Consider the following 21,246-nt stretch of genomic DNA (forward strand, 5'->3'; position numbering starts at 1 on the left):
AAAAAAAGTTGTTCCCCAAAATTAATATTCTATACTTGCTTACATAGCCGGTTCTCATGAGATTTGGCAACAGCACATTTTCTCCCTTGCTTGTCCATTGCGATTGGACAGCATTACAGCCAGGGAGAAGGAGACACCCACTGAGGAGAGCTGAGGTCTCCTTCTCCCTGTATCAATGGTACTAATGAGCATATTGGGCACCAGAACATACAGGGAGGGCATAGTGGTGCAACGGAGGGGACCATTTGAAACATTTTTTAAAAAAAATAGCATCTTCAGCAGACAGACTATCTGTAATTAATAACCAATCAGGGGCAGATTGGCCATAAACCCTACAGGGAAATTTCCCGGTGGGCCGATGCCCCATGGGCCCACCCAAGTCCTCCTCTCTGCCATTGACCAAGTACCTAATGAGCTCTCAACAGTAAATTACTGTCACAGAAGGAAGGAAAGAGTGCAGCCCTGGACTCCACCCGCACCTCTGTCCCTACCTACTTGCACAACCCGTCCTATTTGACGACGTACAACTGGGCGGCAGTCCCTAGCTTAAATATGTGCAGAGGCCTAAAAGCAAAGGGAAAACCATGAACAGAGTCAGGGAAGCAAAAGTAAAAAACCAGGAGGTCACGCAGTACACAGGGAAAAACACAATAGCAAGGTCACTAACAAAGCCGAGGTCGGAAGCCAAGAGGTCACGATAAATACAAATGGAGGTAGCGAGATCGAGGTAAAAAACAAAGCCGAGGTCAAAACAAGCAAGGTATCAATATATAAAGAAAGCTGGTGAGGGTAACTAGACCAATCTGTTATTATAGCAGGAACAAGAGAGTCACATGACGTGGCCAGCGGCACGTGACCCAAGCCCAGCCCAAACCATCTAAGTGCAGATTATTCGCGACGGAGCGGCAGTCCAGGGGGCACACGTTCACTAGCTGCAGGACGGATCCGACAAGCTGTTCACCCGATGAAACAGCCTGCCGGAGGTCCGTGCCCCTAGTGTGAAAGTAGCCTAAGCCCCCTGCTTCATAGACAACTGGAGGAGGAGGACAGAAGATGGTAGCTATTGATGGCCACCACAGAGGGACAGCTTTTGGGGGCTGTATAATATGCTATACTGTGTTATTTGGTTCTCATGGGATGGTGTTTTGCACTATGGTACTGTTGATCCCACCTACTTGTGTTGACACGCCCTCTCTTAATTTGGACCTGCCTACAAAATGGGGCCACTTTTAGGGATTTTTTTTTCTAGGGCCACTTTAAGTTCCAAGTCCGCCCCTGTAACTAATTCATATAAAATATATGAGTGGTCAAATGAATGCTTATGTAAAACAAAGCATCAACCACAACAAACATACCAGCAACCAGAATGTTAATGTCTTTGTCAATGTGGCTAACTGCTAAAAAAACATATTCTACAAGGATGTATGTCACATGAAACAATACAGAAAAACCTCACCACTAGGAGCTTTGATCGGTTGAGGAGCCTGAGGACCCACAACGAGATCCCAAACTCACAATCGCAAATACTTTATGTTGAAATTTTAGCTAGGCAGCTAAAAGGCATCTGCCAAACCAAAAGTTGTCACACTCCAAAATAAGCATCTCTACAAAAATTAGGTCACCAGATGTAACAATTATAATCTGTTACTGCATGAACCAGCCTCTTAAAACATAACCTTTAGGCTACATGCACACAAACTCTGTTTCCGTGTCCTTTCCGTTTTTTTTTATATCAATGGGTCCACAAAAAATTAGAACAGCACACCGTGTGCTGTTCACATCAGTATATCTGTTCCGTAGCCCCCCCAAAAAAATGTACTATTCTTGTCCATTTTAGGCATTGTTACAATGGATCCGAAAAAAAACAAAAAACGGATGGCATATGGCTACATGCACACGACCGTATGTGTTTTGCGGTTTGCAAAAAAAACGGATGATGTCCGTATGTCATTGGTTTTATTTTGCAGATCCATTGAAATTAATGGGTCCGCATTCTATCAGCAAAAAAAACGGAACGGACACGGAAACAAAATACGTTCATGTGCATGTAGTCTTAATGAAGATACTAATTGAAATCACAATATTCCTATGCAGATAATTTAACCCCTTAAGGACCGGGCTCATTTTCACCTTAAGGACCAGGCCATTTTTTGCAAATCTGACCAGTGTCACTTTAAGTGGTGATAACTTTAAAACGCTTTGACTTATCCAGGCCATTCTGAGATTGTTTTTTCGTCACATATTGTACTTCATGATACTAGTAAAAAAAAGTCAAAAAAATTAATTTTTTTGCATAATAAAATACCTAATTTACCAAAAATTTGGAAAAATTAGCAAATTTCAAAGTTTCAGTTTCTCTACTTCTGTAATACATAGTAATACCCCAAAAAATTGTGATGACTTAACATTCCCCATATGTCTACTTCATGTTTGAATTATTTTGGGAATGATATTTTATTTTTTGGGGATGTTACAAGGCTTAGAAGTTTAGAAGCAAATCTTGAAATTTTTCAGAAATTTACAAAAACCCAATTTTTAGGGACCACTACAGCTCTGAAGTCACTTTGCGAGGCTTACATAATAGAAACCGCCCAAAAATGACCCCATTCTATAAACTACACCCCTCAAGGTATTCAAAACTGATTTTACAAACTCCGTTAACCCTTTAGGTGTTGCACAAGAGTTATTGGCAAATGGGGATGAAATTTGAGAGTTTCATTTTTTTGCCTAATTTTCCATTTTAACCCATTTTTTCCACTAACAAAGCAAGGGTTAACAGCCAAACAAGACTGTATCTTTATTGCCCTGACTCTGCTGTTTACAGAAACACCCCATATGTGGCCATAAACTACTGTACGGCCACACAGCGGGGCGTAGAGTGAAAGGTGCGCCGTATGGTTTTTGGAAGCCAGATTTTGCTGGACAGTTTTTTTGACACCATGTACCCATTTGAAGCCCCCTGATGCACCCCTAGAGTAGAAACTCCATAAAAGTGACCCCATCTAAGAAACTACACCCCTCAAGGTATTCAAAACTGATTTTACAAACTCCGTTAACCCTTTAGGTGTTGCACAAGAGTTATTGGCAAATGGGGATGAAATTTGAGAATTTCATTTTTTTGCCTAATTTTCCATTTTAACCCATTTTTTCCACTAACAAAGCAAGGGTTAACAGCCAAACAAGACTGTATCTTTATTGCCCTGACTCTACTGTTTACAGAAACACCCCATATGTGGCCATAAACTACTGTACGGCCACACAGCGGGGCGTAGAGTGAAAGGTGCGCCGTATGGTTTTTGGAAGCCAGATTGTGCTGGACAGTTTTTTTGACACCATGTCCCATTTGAAGCCCCCCTGATGCACCCCTAGAGTAGAAACTCCATAAAAGTGACCCCATCTAAGAAACTACACCCCTCAAGGTATTCAAAACTGATTTTACAAACTTTGTTAACCCTTTAGGTGTTGCACAAGATTCAATGGAAAATAGAGATACAATTTCAAAATTTCACTTTTTTGGCAGATTTTCCATTTTAATATTTTTTTTCCAGTAACAAAGCAAGGGTTAACAGCCAAACAAAACTCATTATTTATGGCCCTGATTCTGTAGTTTACAGAAACACCCCATATGTGGTCGTAAACTACTGTACGGGCACACGGCAGGGCGCAGAAGGAAAGGAATGCCATACGGTTTTTGGAAGGCAGATTTTGCTGGACTGGTTTTTTGACACCATGTCCCATTTGGAGCCCCCCTGATGCCCCCCTAGAGTAGAAACTCCATAAAAGTGACCCCATCTAAGAAACTACACCCCTCAAGGTATTCAAAACTGATTTTACAAACTTTGTTAACCCTTTAGGTGTTGCACAAGATTCAATGGAAAATAGAGATACAATTTCAAAATTTCACTTTTTTGGCAGATTTTCCATTTTAATATTTTTTTTCCTGTAACAAAGCAAGGGTTAACAGCCAAACAAAACTCATTATTTATGGCCCTGATTCTGTAGTTTACAGAAACACCCCATATGTGGTCCTAAACTACTGTACGGGCACACGGCAGGGTGCAGAAGAAAAGGAATGCCATACGGTTTTTGGAAGGCAGATTTTGCTGGACTGGTTTTTTGACACCATGTCCCATTTGAAGCCCCCCTGATGCACCCCTAGAGTAGAAACTCCAAAAAAAGTGACCCCATTTTAGAAAGTACGGAATAGGGTGGCAGTATTGTTGGTACTAGTTTAGGGTACATATGATTTTTGGTTGCTCTATATTACACTTTTTGTGCGGCAAGGTAACAAGAAATAGCTTTTTTGGCATGTTTTTTTTTTTTGTTATTTACAACATTCATCTGACAGGTTAGATCACGTGGTAATTTTATAGAGCAGGTTGTCACGGACGCGGCGATACCTAATATGTATACAATTTTTTTTATTTATGTAAGTTTTATACAATAACTTCATTTTGAAAACCAAAAAATTGTTTAGTGTCTCCATAGTCTAAGAGCCATAGTTTTTTCAGTTTTTGGGTGATTATCTTGAGTAGGGTCTAATTTTTTGCGGGGTGAGATGACAGTTTGATTGGCACTATTTTGGGGTGCATATGACTTTTTGATCGCTTGCTATTACACTTTTTGTGACGTAAGATGGCAAAAAATTGCTTTTTTTACACAGTTTTTTTTTTTTTTTTTTACGGTGGTCACCTGAGGGGTTAGGTCATGTGATATTTATATAGAGCCGGTCGATACGGACGCGGCGATACCTAATATGTATACTTTATTTTTATTTATGTACATTTTACACAATGATTTTATTTTTGAAACCAAAAAAAATCATGTTTTAGTGTTTCCATAGTCTAAGAGCCATAGTTTTTTCAGTTTTTGGGCGATTATCTTGAGTAGGGTCTCATTTTTTGCGGGATGAGATGACGGTTTGATTGGTACTATTTTGGCGTACATGCGACTTTTTTGATCACTTTTATTACCTTTTTTGGGAAGTAAGGTGGGCAAAATTTCAATTTTCTCATAGTTTTTATTTTTTTATTTTTATGGCGTTCACTGTGCGGGGAAAGTAACATGACCATTTTATAGATCAGGTCGTTACGGACGCGGCGATACCTAATATGTGTAGTGTATTTTATTTTTTTAATTTTTATTCAGTGATAAATGTTTTTTTTTTTATCTTAACTTTTTTCACTTTTTATTTGATTTTTTTGACCCAGACCCACTTGGTTCTTGAAGATCCAGTGGGTCTGATGTCTGTAAAATACAGAACAGAACCTATATTGGTTTCTGCACTGTATTTTACTTACACTGAACAGGTCTATGCTTTCAGCACAGATCTGTTCAGCACCATGGACAGCAGGACGCCTGATCAGGCGTCCTGTTGCCATGGGAACCTTCCCCGTCTGCTCAGTTATGGTCAGAACTTCGCAGACGGGGAAGGGTAAGGACGGGGTTCTGGGGGGGCTGTCTGGGGGCTCTCTCCTTCTCCCATCGGGGGGCTGCAAAGGCACAGCAGCCCCCCGATCGGAGAGGGAGGGAGCTCCCTCTTACTGTTAACCTTTTCCATACAGCGGTCCGTACGGACCGCTGTATGGAAAGGGTTAAACGGCTGACATCGCATCAACGATGTCAGCCGTTTATACCAGGGTGCCAGCAATGTGCTGGCACCCTGGTATACCCACTGTACACCAACGATTATGCAATGGGAGGCGGGCGGGGGATCGCGATCCCGCCTGCCGCACCGCCCGCCTCCCGCAACGCCCCCACTGCATGCGACACCCCCCCTGCACCACCCGCCGCCATCAAATCGTGCAGGGGTGCAGGGGGGGGTTAACAATATTGATTTCGGGCACTCTGAAGTTTCTGATCCCCGCGGTCAGGGACCGCGGGGATCAGAAACGGCAAAAAGCGCAGCAAACCGCAGGTCTGAATTGACCTGCGGTTTTCTGCGATCGCCGATACGGGGGGGTCAAATGACCCCCCCCTGCGTTGTTACGGGATGCCGGCTGAATGATTTCAGCCGAAATCCCGTTCCGATTAACCCCAGCGGCGCCGGAATTAAGATTTTAAGTTAGGACGTACCGGTACGCCCTTGGTCCTTAAGGACTCGGGAAATAGGGCGTACCGGTACGCCCTATGTCCTTAAGGGGTTAAACAATTAATAGAGGGTTATGTAAATGCTGTAAGTTTGATATATAGTCAGTTTGATATATAGTTATTCACTTCAGTTAGTGATTTCTATGCTGTAGGAGAAGTGTCCTGGTTTCTGTGCCAACGACACGATCACGAAATTATTCCCTATACATCTTGCTAATCCAGGGACACAATAGGTGCATGATGATTTCAGCTACTCTACATGGAAATTGGATCTACTACGGACAAACAGTTTGGAACTTTTAGGGGGACATTTATCATTTGTGGTTGTTTTTGTGTCAGTTTTAAATCTGTTTTTGCTTTTTGTACTTGCTCCACATTTATAAAATGATGCACCTTAATAACATGTTTGTAATGAGTGCAATGTGGTTTACACCTATTTGTGTAAAAGAACACCAGGGGGTTGCTTGGCATAACTTGCGACTTTTTTGTGATTTTTGAAAAAGTCCAGGTCTAATCTCACTTTTAGCTCTTAAACATAGACCATTTTGAAAAATTTAGACTTTTTTAAGCCATAAAACTGACATATCTGATTTGATAAATGTCCTCCGTTGTGTCTGTTGTAACAACAATTATCACTTTTGTAAAATGGGTGCATCATTGGATAGGTTTTGGAAATGGGAGTGGGAGAATATAATGAGGAAGAATGAGAATCATAGGTCATTAGATGAATAAAGAGCACAATGGGTTGGAATAGGGGCTCATGGGCCCTGGTGCAACTTTGGCCCCTTTTCCTCAGTGCAGGAGCAGAGGAGTGCGCAGAGCCTCACCAGCTCTGCCTTGTATAAAGCCTCACCATGAGGCTGGCTTTCCCTGTAACTAAAGCTCCTTTGGATGCTCCAGTTACAGTGGAAATGGTGCAAAAAAAAAAAAGTCTGTGTCCCCAAAAGTCTTTTATGGACATTTTGGGGACAAATTATGTGGCAAATATATATTTTAAAAGTAAAAAAAAATAAAACACAATAAAAAAATAAAAAATAAAGGAAAAATATATTTTAAAAAAAGAACATTTTAGCAAAAATATAAATGAATAAAATAAATAAATAAGATACAAGCAAAAGAAAACTATAAAAAATATAAATTGTTCACGGTCGTATTATGTGGCAAAAATATATTTTAAAAATAAATAATAGGAGGCGATGATAAAAAATACAAAATAAATAAAATACAAAAAAAGGAAAATGCAAAATAAAAAGGTCTTTTTGTAGCAGAAATATATAAAAAATAAACAAAAAAATGAAAAAATAGTAATATACATAAAAGAAAAAAATGCCCATACCATCCAAAACCATTAGAATTATCACCCCATTCATGTGAAACTAAACATAAAGTATAATAAAATGATCCAACACATATAAGGAACTAATTATAATAATTTGCATATTTAAATAATGAGCTATAGTTTGAATAAAAATGACTTAAAGTTACAACCATGTGTGCTAAATCACCAAAAAGTGACTGGTCAGTAAGGCCTTTCCAGGCCTGGTTATTAACCCCTTAACGGAAAACGTTGTGCATGTACGGAGCGCACCCAATCACTGCAGGGGAACGGCAGTCTCTGGTAGCCGGACCCCTGCTGTATCCGCCGGCATCACTATACAAACAGATGACGGCGGATTAACCCCGCAATCCGTGCTGACCGTGAAGTGGTTTGCGGTGTGTGAAGGAGCGCATCGAGTCCCTGCCCTGCTGTGGCGGGGACTCGCACGAACAGGCAATGCATTACCATACAGATGTATTGTAATGCATTGCAGAGGGGATCTGTAACGGATCTCCTGGCACCCCGACCGGGTACCTCCGTCAAATGATGCTCCTAGTGCTTCCCGAGGACTCCGAGCACTCCACTTGATACCGTAAGCGCTGCAGACCCCACGAACCGCCGAAGCTTGGTTGAGGTCTCACCGTCTCCTACCCACCCTGGACCTACGAAAAGGCTCCAGTGGGTGAACCTCTCCTAAATCCAGAGAGCAGGAACAGCTTTTACAAGAGCTAATAGTATAGCCAGGGGAGTATAGCAAATCTTCAGTGTATAGCAATCCCCAGTATCGATCAGTTACCCAAACATCAGCCTCAACATGATGAAGGGTAAAACAGGAACTCTTTATTGAACACACAAGCATTGACTTATACACATTTTCCAACAAGGTTACAGCCCACAGGGTTTTGTAAAAACAACCAATAAACACATACAATACACTCAGACACTCCCACACAAAATCCTCCCCTCTGCCTGTGATACAATTAACACACACAATGGGTTGATGCAATTGTATCACAGGCAGCAGAATACACAGTGTCTTCTGTCCTGGAGACAACTGAGGATTAAGTAGTAATAGGACAGACATCACTACTCAAATATACAATGTCCCACCCTTTACAGTACACATAGATATTTAACATATCCCAAAATGGCACAAATTAGACCAGGGGTTCAAAAGTTAGTAAAAGTCCTTTGTGAACAAAGGAAGCCTGGCTGATGAGAGGGCCCATAATCCTGGGGCAAGAGGCTGGTAGCCAGGCTTCTCCACCACTCAGTGGCGAGGTTGGTTTCATCACATTTCTCCCCTTTTCCAAACAGACTAACAGGGTATCTGACCTTCTGCCGGTCAGTGCCCTTGTTAGTCCAGCAGCCCACCCACAAAACAGAAACAGCAGTACAGCCCATCCACAATAAATAGTTACTACACCTGAGCAAGGGATAAACCTGTCCATGTCCATGTGCCTCACCATGGCTGTGTGGGGGACTGGTAGACTGCCTTGGTGGGTTGCTGAGTGGGCAGAGACTAGCGGTACTTTGCCCTGGTGCCAGCTCTACCATGGAAGAAGTCTGGTTGTAGCCTGGTTGTTGTAGGGGGAGACCAACTGTCTCCCCTTTAGATACACCGCTCTGCTGTTGTAGGGAGAGACCGACTGTCTCCCCTTTGGCTAAACAGCCCTGTTGCTGGCGGACAGGACCGACTGTCCCTACCCCCTGTGCTGTGAGTGCAGAGACCATGGTCCCATCTGCACTGTTGTGGGGCATATTGTCTCCCCCTGGTTCATTAAACTGCAGCTGGGGGATGGAGACTGTGCTCCCAATTCCTTGTAGATTACACGGCCGCTGGGGAATGGAGACTGGGCTCCCAATTCCCTGTAGATCACACGGCCGCTGGGGAATGGAGACTGGGCTCCCAATTCCCTGTACATCACACTGCCGCTGGGGAATGGAGACTGGGCTCCCAATTCCCTGTAGATCACACGGCCGCTGGGGAATGGAGACTGGGCTCCCAATTCCCTGTACATCACACTGCCGCTGGGGAATGGAGACTGGGCTCCCAATTCCCTGTACATCACACGGCCGCTGGGGGATGAAGACGATGCTCTCCTCTCCCTGCAAAACATACTGCCGCTGGGGAGCAGGACTGACTGTCCCTACTCCCTGAAACTCCGGCTGCCGTTGGGGATCTGGGCCGACTGCCCAGCATCCCTGTAGGGCCGGTGGAGAGACCTCAGTCCTATCTCCACCTGCCATATGGGGTTTCCCCCAGGACCAGTCTATGAGGTCCCCCTACCTGTGTAGCTGGTACTGAAGCAGGGGATACTTCAGTCGGGTCTTCCCAGTAAACCTCCATAATATCCTTATATCATTCCAGCTGAAGGGCTCTGGACCTGGGTCTGACACTCTGCTCTCTCGCTGAGCCCTCTCAATGGAGTGGAAGAGATCTCGGTAGTCCTGCTCCAGTTCCCACCCCAGGGTTGCTAGGTGAGCCAGGTCTTTCTCTACCTCGTGGGGGTCATCCCAATCCTGCCTAGCCTCCCTCTCGTAGAAAATGTTCTGAAGTTTTGACTGTGCAGGGCTCCCGAAGTCAGGCTCTGCAAAGGACTCCCATAACAAGCCAGGACCATCAAACTCCTCTTGTCATGCTCAGCTGTCCAGGGTATATACTGTGCCATATACCACCAGAGCGCCTGGTAGGCCTCCTCCAAACATAGCTCCTGCCATACCCAGTGCTCTAGTTCCTTCACCCATTCCTCCAGGGGCTGCTCTCCCAGGAAGGGCATCCGCAGGGCCACTTGCTTCTGCAATCACTGCTCTCCACTGGGGAGACTCTCACCTCGCTAGTATTGTACATTACCCAGGGCCTGGTGCCAGATGCCTTTCCTTAATGCATCCCGGCCATCCAGGTCTTCCTCATCGTATGCCACTGCTGGTTCCATCCTGCTGCTGTAGCCAGGGGCACTGTACGGATACTAGCGTTGCCCTCAATTTTGTCAATCCACGAACGGTGTCTCCGAGCTGCTTCTCCTCTCACTAGGACGCCATCCCACTGCTTGCCACACCTTCTCCCCCTGAAGAAGCTTTACGCGAAACGTGCATTGGGGTATTCGGTTCACCACTCAGGTACTTATGTCATGGCTCCATTGTGGTTAGCTCAGTATTTATGATCCATGTACTATGTATGTTTGCACTTTGCACTTTATACTTTTTGTACTGTTTTGGATCTCCATCCTGTTTTGCTAGCCAGGGTTTGGCCTAATTTTTTAGATATCCGGTTCAGGTCATTTATATATTATGCTATCTACATTATTTCATTAGCCTGGATATTCATATGTATATGCCTATATACTAGTGTTTTTTTTTCTTGTGTGTTCTATACCCACCACAGTATTGTCTTTTACCTGTATTTTATTATATTTGGTCTCGTGTTGAGACTTCAATAAAGTCTATATTTATTTATTTGTGCCAGCTTTTTCTCTTCTTTGGTGTTTGACTTTGCGTGCAGGTTTGGCACGGGTGCTCACTTCTGTGAGTCATTTATTGGTGTTGATTGCTTGCCACCAATGTAACGGATCTCCTGGCACCCCGACCGGGTACCTCCGTCGAATGATGCTCCTAGTGCTTCCCAAGGACTTCAAGCACTCCACTTGACACCGCAAGCGCTGCAGACCCCACGATCTGCTGAAGCTTGGTTGAGTTCTCACCGTCTCCTACCCACCCTGGACCTACGACAAGGCTCCAGGCTCCAGTGGGTGAACCTCTCCTAAATCCAGAGAGCAGGAACAGCTCTTACAAGAGCTAATAGTATAGCCAGGGGAGTATAGCAAATCTTCTGCATATAGTAATCCCCAGTGTCGATCAGTTACCCAAACATCAGCCTCAACATGATGAAGGGTAAAACAGGAACTCTTTATTGAACACACAAGCATTGACTTATACACATTTTCCAACAAGGTTACCACCCACTGGGTTTTGTAAAAACAACCAATAAACACGTACAATACACTCAGATACTACCACACAAAATCCTCCCCTCTGCCTGTGATACAATTACCCTGCACAATGGGTTGATGCAATTGTATCACAGGCAGGAGAATACACAGTGTCCTCTGTCCTGGAGACAACCGAGGAGTAAGTCAATTATCTCTCAGGACAAAGGGAAATCGCCAATACACACGTGGGGACAATAGGACAGACATCACTACTCAAATATACAATGTCCCACCCTTTACAGTACACATAGACATTTAACATATCCCAAAATGGCACAAATTAGACCAGGGGTTCAAAAGTTAGTAAAAGTCCTTTGTGAACAAAGGAAGCCTGGCTGATGAGAGGGCCCATAATCCTGGGGTAAGAGGCTGGTAGCCAGGCTTCTCCACCACCCAGTGGCGAGGTTGGTTTCGTCACAGGATCATACCCCCAAAAGTTCACCGTGTAATCAGGAATGTGTTACCAATAATCGATTAAAGTGAATGAGGAAGGAATGACTGTGGTAGCGATCATTCCTTCCCAGTCACTTTGCATTAGCCTGTGTAATAGGCTGATACAAACAAGCGCTGATTAACTTTTTTTTTTTTGCGGCCCCTTGAAATAGTGCAATGTGACAATGCGGCCCCCAGACCAAAAAAGGTTGTGCACCCCTGCTTTATAGGGTAGATGTGGGGGAGGGTGATAGTATGGAGGATCAGGAAAATTAAATAGCTAGCTGGATAACAGTGCAGTAGAGTAGAGGGAAGAGTGCAAGGGAGGCCAGCCCTGATCTTGCACACCCCAACAAGTTGGCAAGGTTGGCAGATGAGGGGGATGTCAGTTCAGGGATAGCAATGCTGCAGCGAGACATTTCCTCTTCCAGTTAGGGACTCAATTGTTAGGGGTACAGATAGGGCAATCTGTCACAAAGATCAGGATTATCGACGTGGTGTTGTCTTCATGGCGCTCGAGTTCAACATATCGCAGATCAGGTTAATAGATTACTGGGAGGGGCTGGTGAAGATCCAGCTGTCATGGTCCACATTGGAACCAATGACAAAGTTAGAGGTAGGTGAAGTGTCCTTAAAAATGATTTTAGGGATTTAGGTTACAAGTTCAGGACCTCAAAGGTAGTATTTTCCAAAATACTACCTATTCCACTAGCTATACCAGAAAGGTAGCGGGAGATTAGGGAGGTTAACAAATGGTTCAAGATAACTGGTGTAGTAAGGAGGGGTTTGGGTTCCTGGAGAACTGGGCCGACTTTTCTGTTGTTAACAGGCTCCATCATAGGGATGGGCTGCACCTCAATGGGGAATGTGCAGCTGTGTTGGGGGAGAAGATGGCTAGAAGTGTTTAAATTGGTTACTGGAGGGAGTAGGGTAATTACATTATGACCTGGGGGAGATAATTAAACTGGGGAGGAATGAAAGGAGGAACTAGAACAGTTCAGAAGGAAAGGTGTAGGGTAAAACATATTTTTTTTAAAACCCTCTTAATTGTATTTATACTAATGGCAGAAGCCTGACTAATAAAACTGGAAGTAGTAAGGTGTGAGGAGGACTATGACATGGTAGGAATAACTGAGACATGGCTGGATGATAGCTATGATTGGGTGGCTAACATACAGGGCTACAATCTGTTCAGAAAGGATTGTCAAAACTGGAGAGGGGGAGGGGTTTGCTTTTATGTAAAGTCCTGTCTAAAGCCCACAGTCCGAGAAGATATAAGTGAGGGAAATGAACATGTGGAGTCACTGTGGGTAGAAATACTTGCAAGCAAAAACAATAATAAAATACTGATAAGCCACCTACCAGAGTCTACAGAAAATCTACTACTAAAGGATATATATGAGGCGGCAAATCATAATGAGGTTGGCAATAATCAAAGACAATTACCTTTCCCAACTGGTTCAGGACCCGACTAGAGGGACGGCCATACTAGACTTAGTACTAACCAATAGACCTGATGGAACAACAGATGTGCAGGTTGGGGGACACCTGAGAAATAGTGATCAATCTTAAACTCTAATTGTGAGCGGTACATACTGTTAAAGGGGATATTAATTATTGATATTTATGCAAATCTCAATAATTAATATTCATAAATAGGAGGAGCCGTCTAGTGATGACTCCGCCTATTTATGCCTTCAGCATAATATATAAATAGGTTAACTATGTTAACTACCTCTGTTACCTATACACTACACTGAACTACACTACGTGCGACTTACTATCACTATACTACGGCGGCGACTACTAAAAACACCATACACGGTATTATGAACAATAAAGAATATTTATTACACAATACAATTATACAAGTCTAACAATATGCTATATCTATATATATTCATAGATCAATGGATATGAATATATATACATATAGAAGTACACACCGCAGTATAGAAACGGTACTACAATAAACACAATACAAACCTAACTACACTACACAGCACAATCCCAAATTCCACCCCACACACTAGCTATACTTACAATAATGCACTTACATACATACAATTATCGGTTATACACCCGCCTGGCTACTCACTGTCCCTATGGGGGCACAAGTGGGTTAATCACACAATTGTGGCCCTGCAGGGGTTAATACCTGCAGGCCAAGGAACACAGGGTTTTGGGTAAGGCGGGGCAAGGGTTACTCAGGAAAGGGTGTTTATGCTCTGCAGGGACTTGCAGGGCAGAAGCTGGGCCTCATGTTGTGAAGGGGTTAATGGTCTGGACTCTGCAGGGACAAAGCAATGCAGAGGTGTAATGCTCTGCAGGGTATTTGCTTATAACTATATATATCTATATCAATGGAATAGATATATATATTTATAGCAGCACACAACAATATAAGTACACACACTATACTACACTAACACAGTCCCAAGTCCTCCCCAACTTCTAACTACAATTGAAATAATACACATGCATACACTTTTCCAGCAGCCCACCCAATCCTGGCAATATACTATCCCGACGGGGAATAACCAGGGGTATTATGGAACAGGGGATATGAGGGATCTACAATCCTGGGGGAACACAGGGGATATTAGGATTATAGGGGGACTCAGGGCAGGAGAGGTGGGGGTAACCAAGGGTTATAAGGGGGTGTCTGGGCTGCTTCCAGGGTACATGAGGTCAGCAGCCAGGGGTGGGGATAGTTGGTACTCAGCCATTTCCAGGAGCATGTGGCCTCTCTTCCTTCAGCGAGCTGTTCCCTCATTGTAGTCCAGATTCCAAGAGACCCTTGTTCCTGGTTACAGGCTCCTATATCAGCCTCAAACACCCCACCCTCCTCAGGGATGTGACATCATAGTGTGACTGTGACGTATGCCTGCCAGTTGGCCCCCTGAGGCTAGCAGCACCACACGCCCAGCCATGTCACAAACATAAGGAGGGGCAGAACATAGTAAGTAGGCTGATAAACTAAACAAAAGGCCTTTGAAGTCACCAGCCACCTGGAGACATATCCACCCCCCTGCAGGAACTGGCTGAACGCTGTGCCTATGGGGGGAATATTAAGTATATATATATATATGCTCATTATAAACCTGGGGCATACATGGGCAGTTATAGGCCCATATACATATATATATATATATATATATATATACCTGGGGGAGAGCCATGGCAGATACACACATATAGATGTTTGGGGCACATCTACCTGCATGTACATATACACAATATAAAAAGGCCAATATTCATGCATATGTAAGGGCATATATATACATATATATTTAAATCTAACACTTCCCTCAACACATACCTTATGGGAATAAAAATGTAAGAAATAAGAAAAAACTATGAGGGTCATTTGGGTCATTTATGAACCTGAAATACTCCTATAGTAGGCATATTTCAGGTGCAGATTGCAACGCAACAACTAGTTGCGCCGCAATCTGCGACTTCTCCACGCTTACGCCAGGTCTAAATAAGTTGGCGTGGTGTGGGCGGGGAAAGGGACAGGACGGGAGGCCCATCTCATTTACCATTTTCTAAGCCTGTTTCAGGGTAGAAAAAGGTCTAAATGTAAAGACAGCTAGGAAGCAGCGGGGAGCAGCTCTTGGTGGGAAACCTCCAACCACAACTCTCACCAATTCATTCTCGTTGTAGGTGCAGGTCCCAGAGGTGGGACCCGCACCTATCAGACAATGGGGGAATATCCTAGCAATATGCCCTTATTGTCTGTGATGGATATACCCATTTAAGGATAGGGAGTGTTCCACAGGATTGTCGATTAGAAAATGTGGTGCCAATATTCAAAAAGGGGTCAAAATTAACAGAGCCTGGAAACTTTAGGCTGGTAAGTAACATCTGTCATGGGTAAACTGTTTAAGGGTTTTCTAAGAGATGCTATCTTGGAGTACCTCAATGAAATGCAAATAACGCCATATCAGCTTGGCTTCATGAGAGGTCGGTCATGTCAAACTAATTTAATTAGTTTCTATGAGGAGGTAAGTTCTAGACTTGACAAAGTGAGTCAATGGATGTCATATATCTTGATTTCTCAAAATCATTTGATACTGTGCCACATAAACGTAATGTACACAACATGAGAATGTAACATATAGGCCCCTTTTACATGGGCGAGTATTCCACGTGTATTCCACCCGCACAGAATCCCGACCCATTTATTTCTATGGGGCTGTTCACATGAGCGGTGATTTTCACGCATCACTTGTGCGTTGCGTGAAAATTGCAGCATGCTCTATTTTGTGCGTTTTTCACGTAACGCAGGCCCCATAGAAATGAATGGGGTTGCGTGAAAATCGCAAGCAAGTGCGGATGCGGTCGATTTTCACGCACGGTTGCTAGCAGACGATCGGGATGGAGACCCGATCATTATTATTTTCCCTTATAACATGGTTATAAGGGGAAATAATAGCATTCTGAATACAGAATGCATAGTAAAATAGCGCTGGAGGGGTTAAAAAATAATTTAACTCACCTTCCGCTTCTGCACCCTCCTCATCCTCTGTATTGGCACCCTTCTCACTCTCTGCTGTGTGCACCACCACCATAGCTCCTCCACTCGAGTCAGAGGAATTATTTTCCCATCCATCACCAGACCTTACCGATGCGCAGCCATTCTTGGCATCGGATGAGGAAGAGGAGGTAGCAACGGCCGCCACCCAGCGGTCTGACGACGGTACCCAGATCAGCTCAAGAAGGGTGGTCCCCGCTGTTGCTGCCTTCTCCGAGATCTCTAATGTCTGTGGTGGTGAAGGTGACGATGATGGCATGTCGATGGACGTCACGTGCCCACAAGAGAGGAAGAGGAGGGGAGTTTAGAGGGAGAGACGGAGCAGCAGATAGGGAGGAGAAGCATGCAGAACTCGCAGTGCACAGGAGTCAAAAAGCAGACTGCAAATGTATCTGGAGCGAGCCATCCACACGCAAAGTCACATCTTGCGCTCCCAGGACGCCAGCACATGGCTCCGCAATGTGGGCTTTTTTTAACGTGTCAGCTGCTGACAATGGTGTTGCCATCTGCAGCCTGTGCTGTCAACGCATAAGTCGCGGTAAGCCCAACACTCACCTAGGGACGACCACCTTAAGAAGGCACCTGGCCTCCCATCACCAAGCCCAGTGGGAGCAACGCCATCAGAACCCACAAAGCCACACTCCTGACGCTCCACGTCCTGCCTCTTCTTCTCCTCCTCTCTCCTCCCTTTTGTCCTCCACTCCTCCTTCCACCGTGCCTTCGTCGTGTTCATCTGGAAAAAGGCAGGCTTCCGTGGCCCAAATGTTTGAGCGTAAAAAGTTGATGACGCCGAAAAACCCTCTTGCCCAACGGCTGACCGCTGGATTGTCGGAACTGCTAGCCTGCCAACTACTGCCATATAAACTGGTGGACTAGGAGGCCTTTGTGGCCATTGGCACACCACAATGGAAGATCCCCAGAAGGAAATATTTCTCCAAGAAGGGCATCCCAGAGCTATATGGCCATGTTCAGCGGCAAGTGAATATATCTCTGGCACAATGTGGTCAGATGTATCTTGGCACCGACACTGACACATGGTCTAGCAAACACGAGCAGGGAAGGTATATAACTTTTACTGCCCACTTGGTGAACTTTCTGACGGCAGTGTCAATGTAACCCGTGGCTCCTGTGTGGATTTGGGGTTACCGCCATGGATTGCATGCAGGCCTGCCTCTTCTTCTCCTCCTCCTACTCCATTCTCCGTCTCCACCTCGGTTGGCTCCTCCTTTTCCACTGCTAGTGTTGCCATCTGCAGCATGTGCTGTCAACACACAAGTCGTGGGAAGCCCAACACTCACCTAGGGACGACCACCTTAAGAAGGCATCCGGATGTCAGCCGTTTAACCCTTTCCATACCGCGGTCCGTACGGACCGCTGTATGGAAAAAGTTAACAGTAAGAGGGAGCTCCCTCCCTCTCCCATCGGGGGGCTGCTGTGCCTTTGCAGCCCCCCGATGGAGAGGGAGAGAGCCCCCAGGCAGCCCCCCAAAGCCCCGTCCTCACCCTTCCCCGTCTGCGAAGTTGTGGCAGACGGGGAAGGTTCCCATGGCAACAGGACGCCTGCTCAGGCGTCCTGCTGTCCATGGTGCTGAACAGATCTATGCTAAAAGCATAGATCTGTTCAGTGTAAGTAAAATACAGCACAGAACCCTATAGGGTTCTGTACTGTATTTTACAGACATCAGACCCACTGGATCTTCAAGGACCAAGTGGGTCTGGGTCAAAAAAATGTAAAAAAAAAGTGAAAAAAGTTAAGATTAAAAAAACAAACATTTATCACTGAATAAAAATTTAAAAAATAAAATACACTACACATATTAAGTATTGCCGCGTCCGTAACGACCTGATCTATAAAACGGTCATGTTACTTTCCCCGCACGGTGAACGCCATAAAAATAAAATAAAAAACTATGAGAAAATTGACATTTTGCCCACCTTACTTCCCAAAAAAGGTAATAAAAGTGATTAAAAAAAAGTCACATGTACGCCAAAATAGTACCAATCAAACCATCATCTCATCCCGCAAAAAATGAGACTCTACTCAAAAACTGAAAAAACTATGGCTCTTAGACTATGGAAACACTAAAACATGATTTTTTTTGTTTCAAAAATAAAATCATAGTGTAAAACTTACATAAATAAAAATAAAGTATACATATTAGAAAAAAAAAACGGTGTAAAAAAAGCCATTTTTTGCCATCTTACGTCACAAAAAGTGTAATAGCAAGCGATCAAAAAGTCATATGCACCCCAAAATAGTGCCAAGCAAACCGTCATCTCATCCCACAAAAAATTAGATCGCCCAAAAACTGAAAAAACTATGGCTCTTAGACTATGGAGACACTAAACAATTTTTTGGTTTTAAAAAATAAAGTTATTGTATAAAACTTACATTAATAAAAAAAATTGTATACATATTAGGTATCGCCGCGTCCGTGACAACCTGCTCTATAAAATTACCACATGATCTAACATGAATGTTGTAAATAACAAAAACTAAAAAAGTGCCAAAAAAGCTATTTCTTGTTACCTTACACAGACACCTATTGATCCACAAGGAAAACCTGTCAGATCAAACCACATGTTGCCAGTCTCACAGATCTCCTGCCACTCACTGTCACCGGGACGTCCGTATGTCTTGGTACGTCCGTTTACAAGGTGGTGATGGTGAATTCCCTAAAAGAGTTCAAGAGGGGCCTGGATGTATTTCTGGAGTGTAATAATATTACAGATTATAGTTACTAGAGAGGGGTCGTTGATCCAAGGAGTTATTGTGAATGACTGATTGGAGTTGGGAAGGATTTTTTTCCCCTGAGGAATATTGGCTTTAACGTCACAGGTTGTTGTTTATTTAATTTTTTTGCCTTCCTCTGGATCAACTTGCAGGATAACATGCTGAACTGGATGAACAGATGTATTTTTTTCAGCCTTACAAACTATGTTACTATATAATAGTATAAACATAATGTCCCCCAAATATAATTGTGCTAAGCCGATACTGTGCCAGGGTGCCCCCCACAGTAATAGTGCTCCTCAAAGTCCCACCAATAGAATTTTGTTAATAGTACCCCCAATAGTAATAATGCCCCCATTGTGCCCTACTAGTAATCATGTTTCCCATAGTCCCCCAGTAGTATTAATTCTCTTTATAATCGGTGCCAGTAAAAAATGCCCCCAAATGTGTGCCAGTACAAAAAAAATCCCCTTATACTGTGCACCATTACAAAAAATACAACCTTATAATGTATGGCAGTACAAACAAAATACCCACTTACCTTTCAGATCAGACCTCAAATCAGACCCAAATATCAGGTCCTCAAATCAGACCCCCATATCAGATCTCCATATCAGACCCAAGATAAATAAACTTACCTCTCCCATAGAAGTGAATAGAGCATGCTGGGAGTTGTAGTTTCACAACAGCTGGAGTGCTGGAGGTTGCTCTAGACCTAAAGATAAACCTGGCTGCGTTGCTCATGATAGATTGGAGCCAATATGCATAGCTGCTGTATATGAATTTATGCACCTTTGGGTTGTCACAAAAAAAAGGCACTAATTAAAATAAAGCAAAAAAAAATAAAAAATTAAGATTAATTAGCTATATTTGTTGTTCTATATTGTAAGCATATGATTGGACCTGATGCTGTGATCTAATTCTGTGTGTATTTATATTTTAGGCTATGAGTATGCTGACAGCGTAGCATCCTTCTGCGCCACAAAGCTGTCTCTTGCTACAGATTGTATGGAGCATGCACTGACCGCAGTTCATCCCTGGACACGTTACTCTGCTGGATGGGACAGTAAATTCATCCTGATACCGTTCTTATACCTGCCTTCAGTTCTCACAGACTTCATCCTAACTATGGGACAGCCGAAACCAGCCAAAGTGATTTCATCTTCTACTAAGTAATTGACTAAGACTGAGTTCACGCTTCAGTTATTTGGTCAGTTATTTCCATCAGTTTTTGTGAGCTAAAACCAGTAGTGAAACCTACTCAGAGATAAGGTATAATGGAAAGATCTGCTCCTGTTCTGTGTTTTTGACACACACCTGGTTTTGGCTCACAATAACTGATGGAAATAACTGACCAAATAACTGAGTGTGAACTCAGCCTAACATGTGTCACCAGGGTTTTCTTGATAAAAGCAAAACGAACAAATACCAGTTCATGGCTTGTGTCTTGTATTACAGTTCTATTGAGGTAGCTACAATACCAAACACTACCTGTGGACAAGTGTGTCACTGTTCTTGGAGGAAAGAAGCCATGTTTCCCAAATCTTTAAAATTTACTCATCTGAAGCTACTTTCACACTAGCGTTTCTATTTTCCAGTATTGAGATCCGTCATAGGGTCTCAATACCGGAAAAAAAAGCTTCCGTTTTGTCCCCATTCATTGTCAATGGGGACAAAACGTAACTGAGCAGAACTGAATGCTCCAAAATGCATTCCATTCCATTAGCATGCTCCTGTTTTCTCTCCATCATGATGGAAATCACTGACCAAAACACTGACGTGTGAATGAGGTATTAGGAGGCACCCTAGAAGAACTTGATCTTGGCAAGGAATGGGCTACTCTGTCAGCTTGAAAACAAGGTGATTCCTACAGCAGCCCAAATGTATTGCATGGTCCAACAGGTGCCTAGCATGCCACAGTCCTCTTCATTCACTGGAGAAATGTCCTTCTGCTAACATACAGTACAGACCAAAAGTTTGAAATGGTCTTCCAACAGTCTTGAAGGAGTTCCCAGAGATGCTTAGCACTTGTTGGCCCTTTTGCCTTTACTCTGCGGTCCAGCTCACCCCAAACCATCTCGATTGGGTTCAGGTCCGGTGACTGTGGAGGCCAGGTCATCTGGCGCAGCACCCCTTCACTCTCC

The 21,246-nt window shown here is 43.7% G+C and overlaps 1 protein-coding gene across 1 annotated transcript in view; it reads left to right on the plus strand.

The window, feature by feature from the left end:
• Window positions 1–20,983, plus strand: part of LOC122932052 (retinol dehydrogenase 7-like) — a 71,292-nt gene extending 50,309 nt beyond the window's left edge. Inside the window, exon 5 of the mRNA XM_044286229.1 lies at window positions 20,046–20,983. Within this exon, the coding sequence (XP_044142164.1) occupies window positions 20,046–20,278 (233 nt within the window). The 3' untranslated portion in view covers window positions 20,279–20,983. The remainder of the gene's footprint in view (window positions 1–20,045) is intronic.
• Window positions 20,984–21,246: the final 263 nt, after the last annotated feature.

Source organism: Bufo gargarizans, chromosome 3 (genome assembly GCF_014858855.1).
Source record: "Bufo gargarizans isolate SCDJY-AF-19 chromosome 3, ASM1485885v1, whole genome shotgun sequence".
In the NCBI taxonomy this organism is placed as follows: Eukaryota; Metazoa; Chordata; class Amphibia; order Anura; family Bufonidae; genus Bufo; species Bufo gargarizans.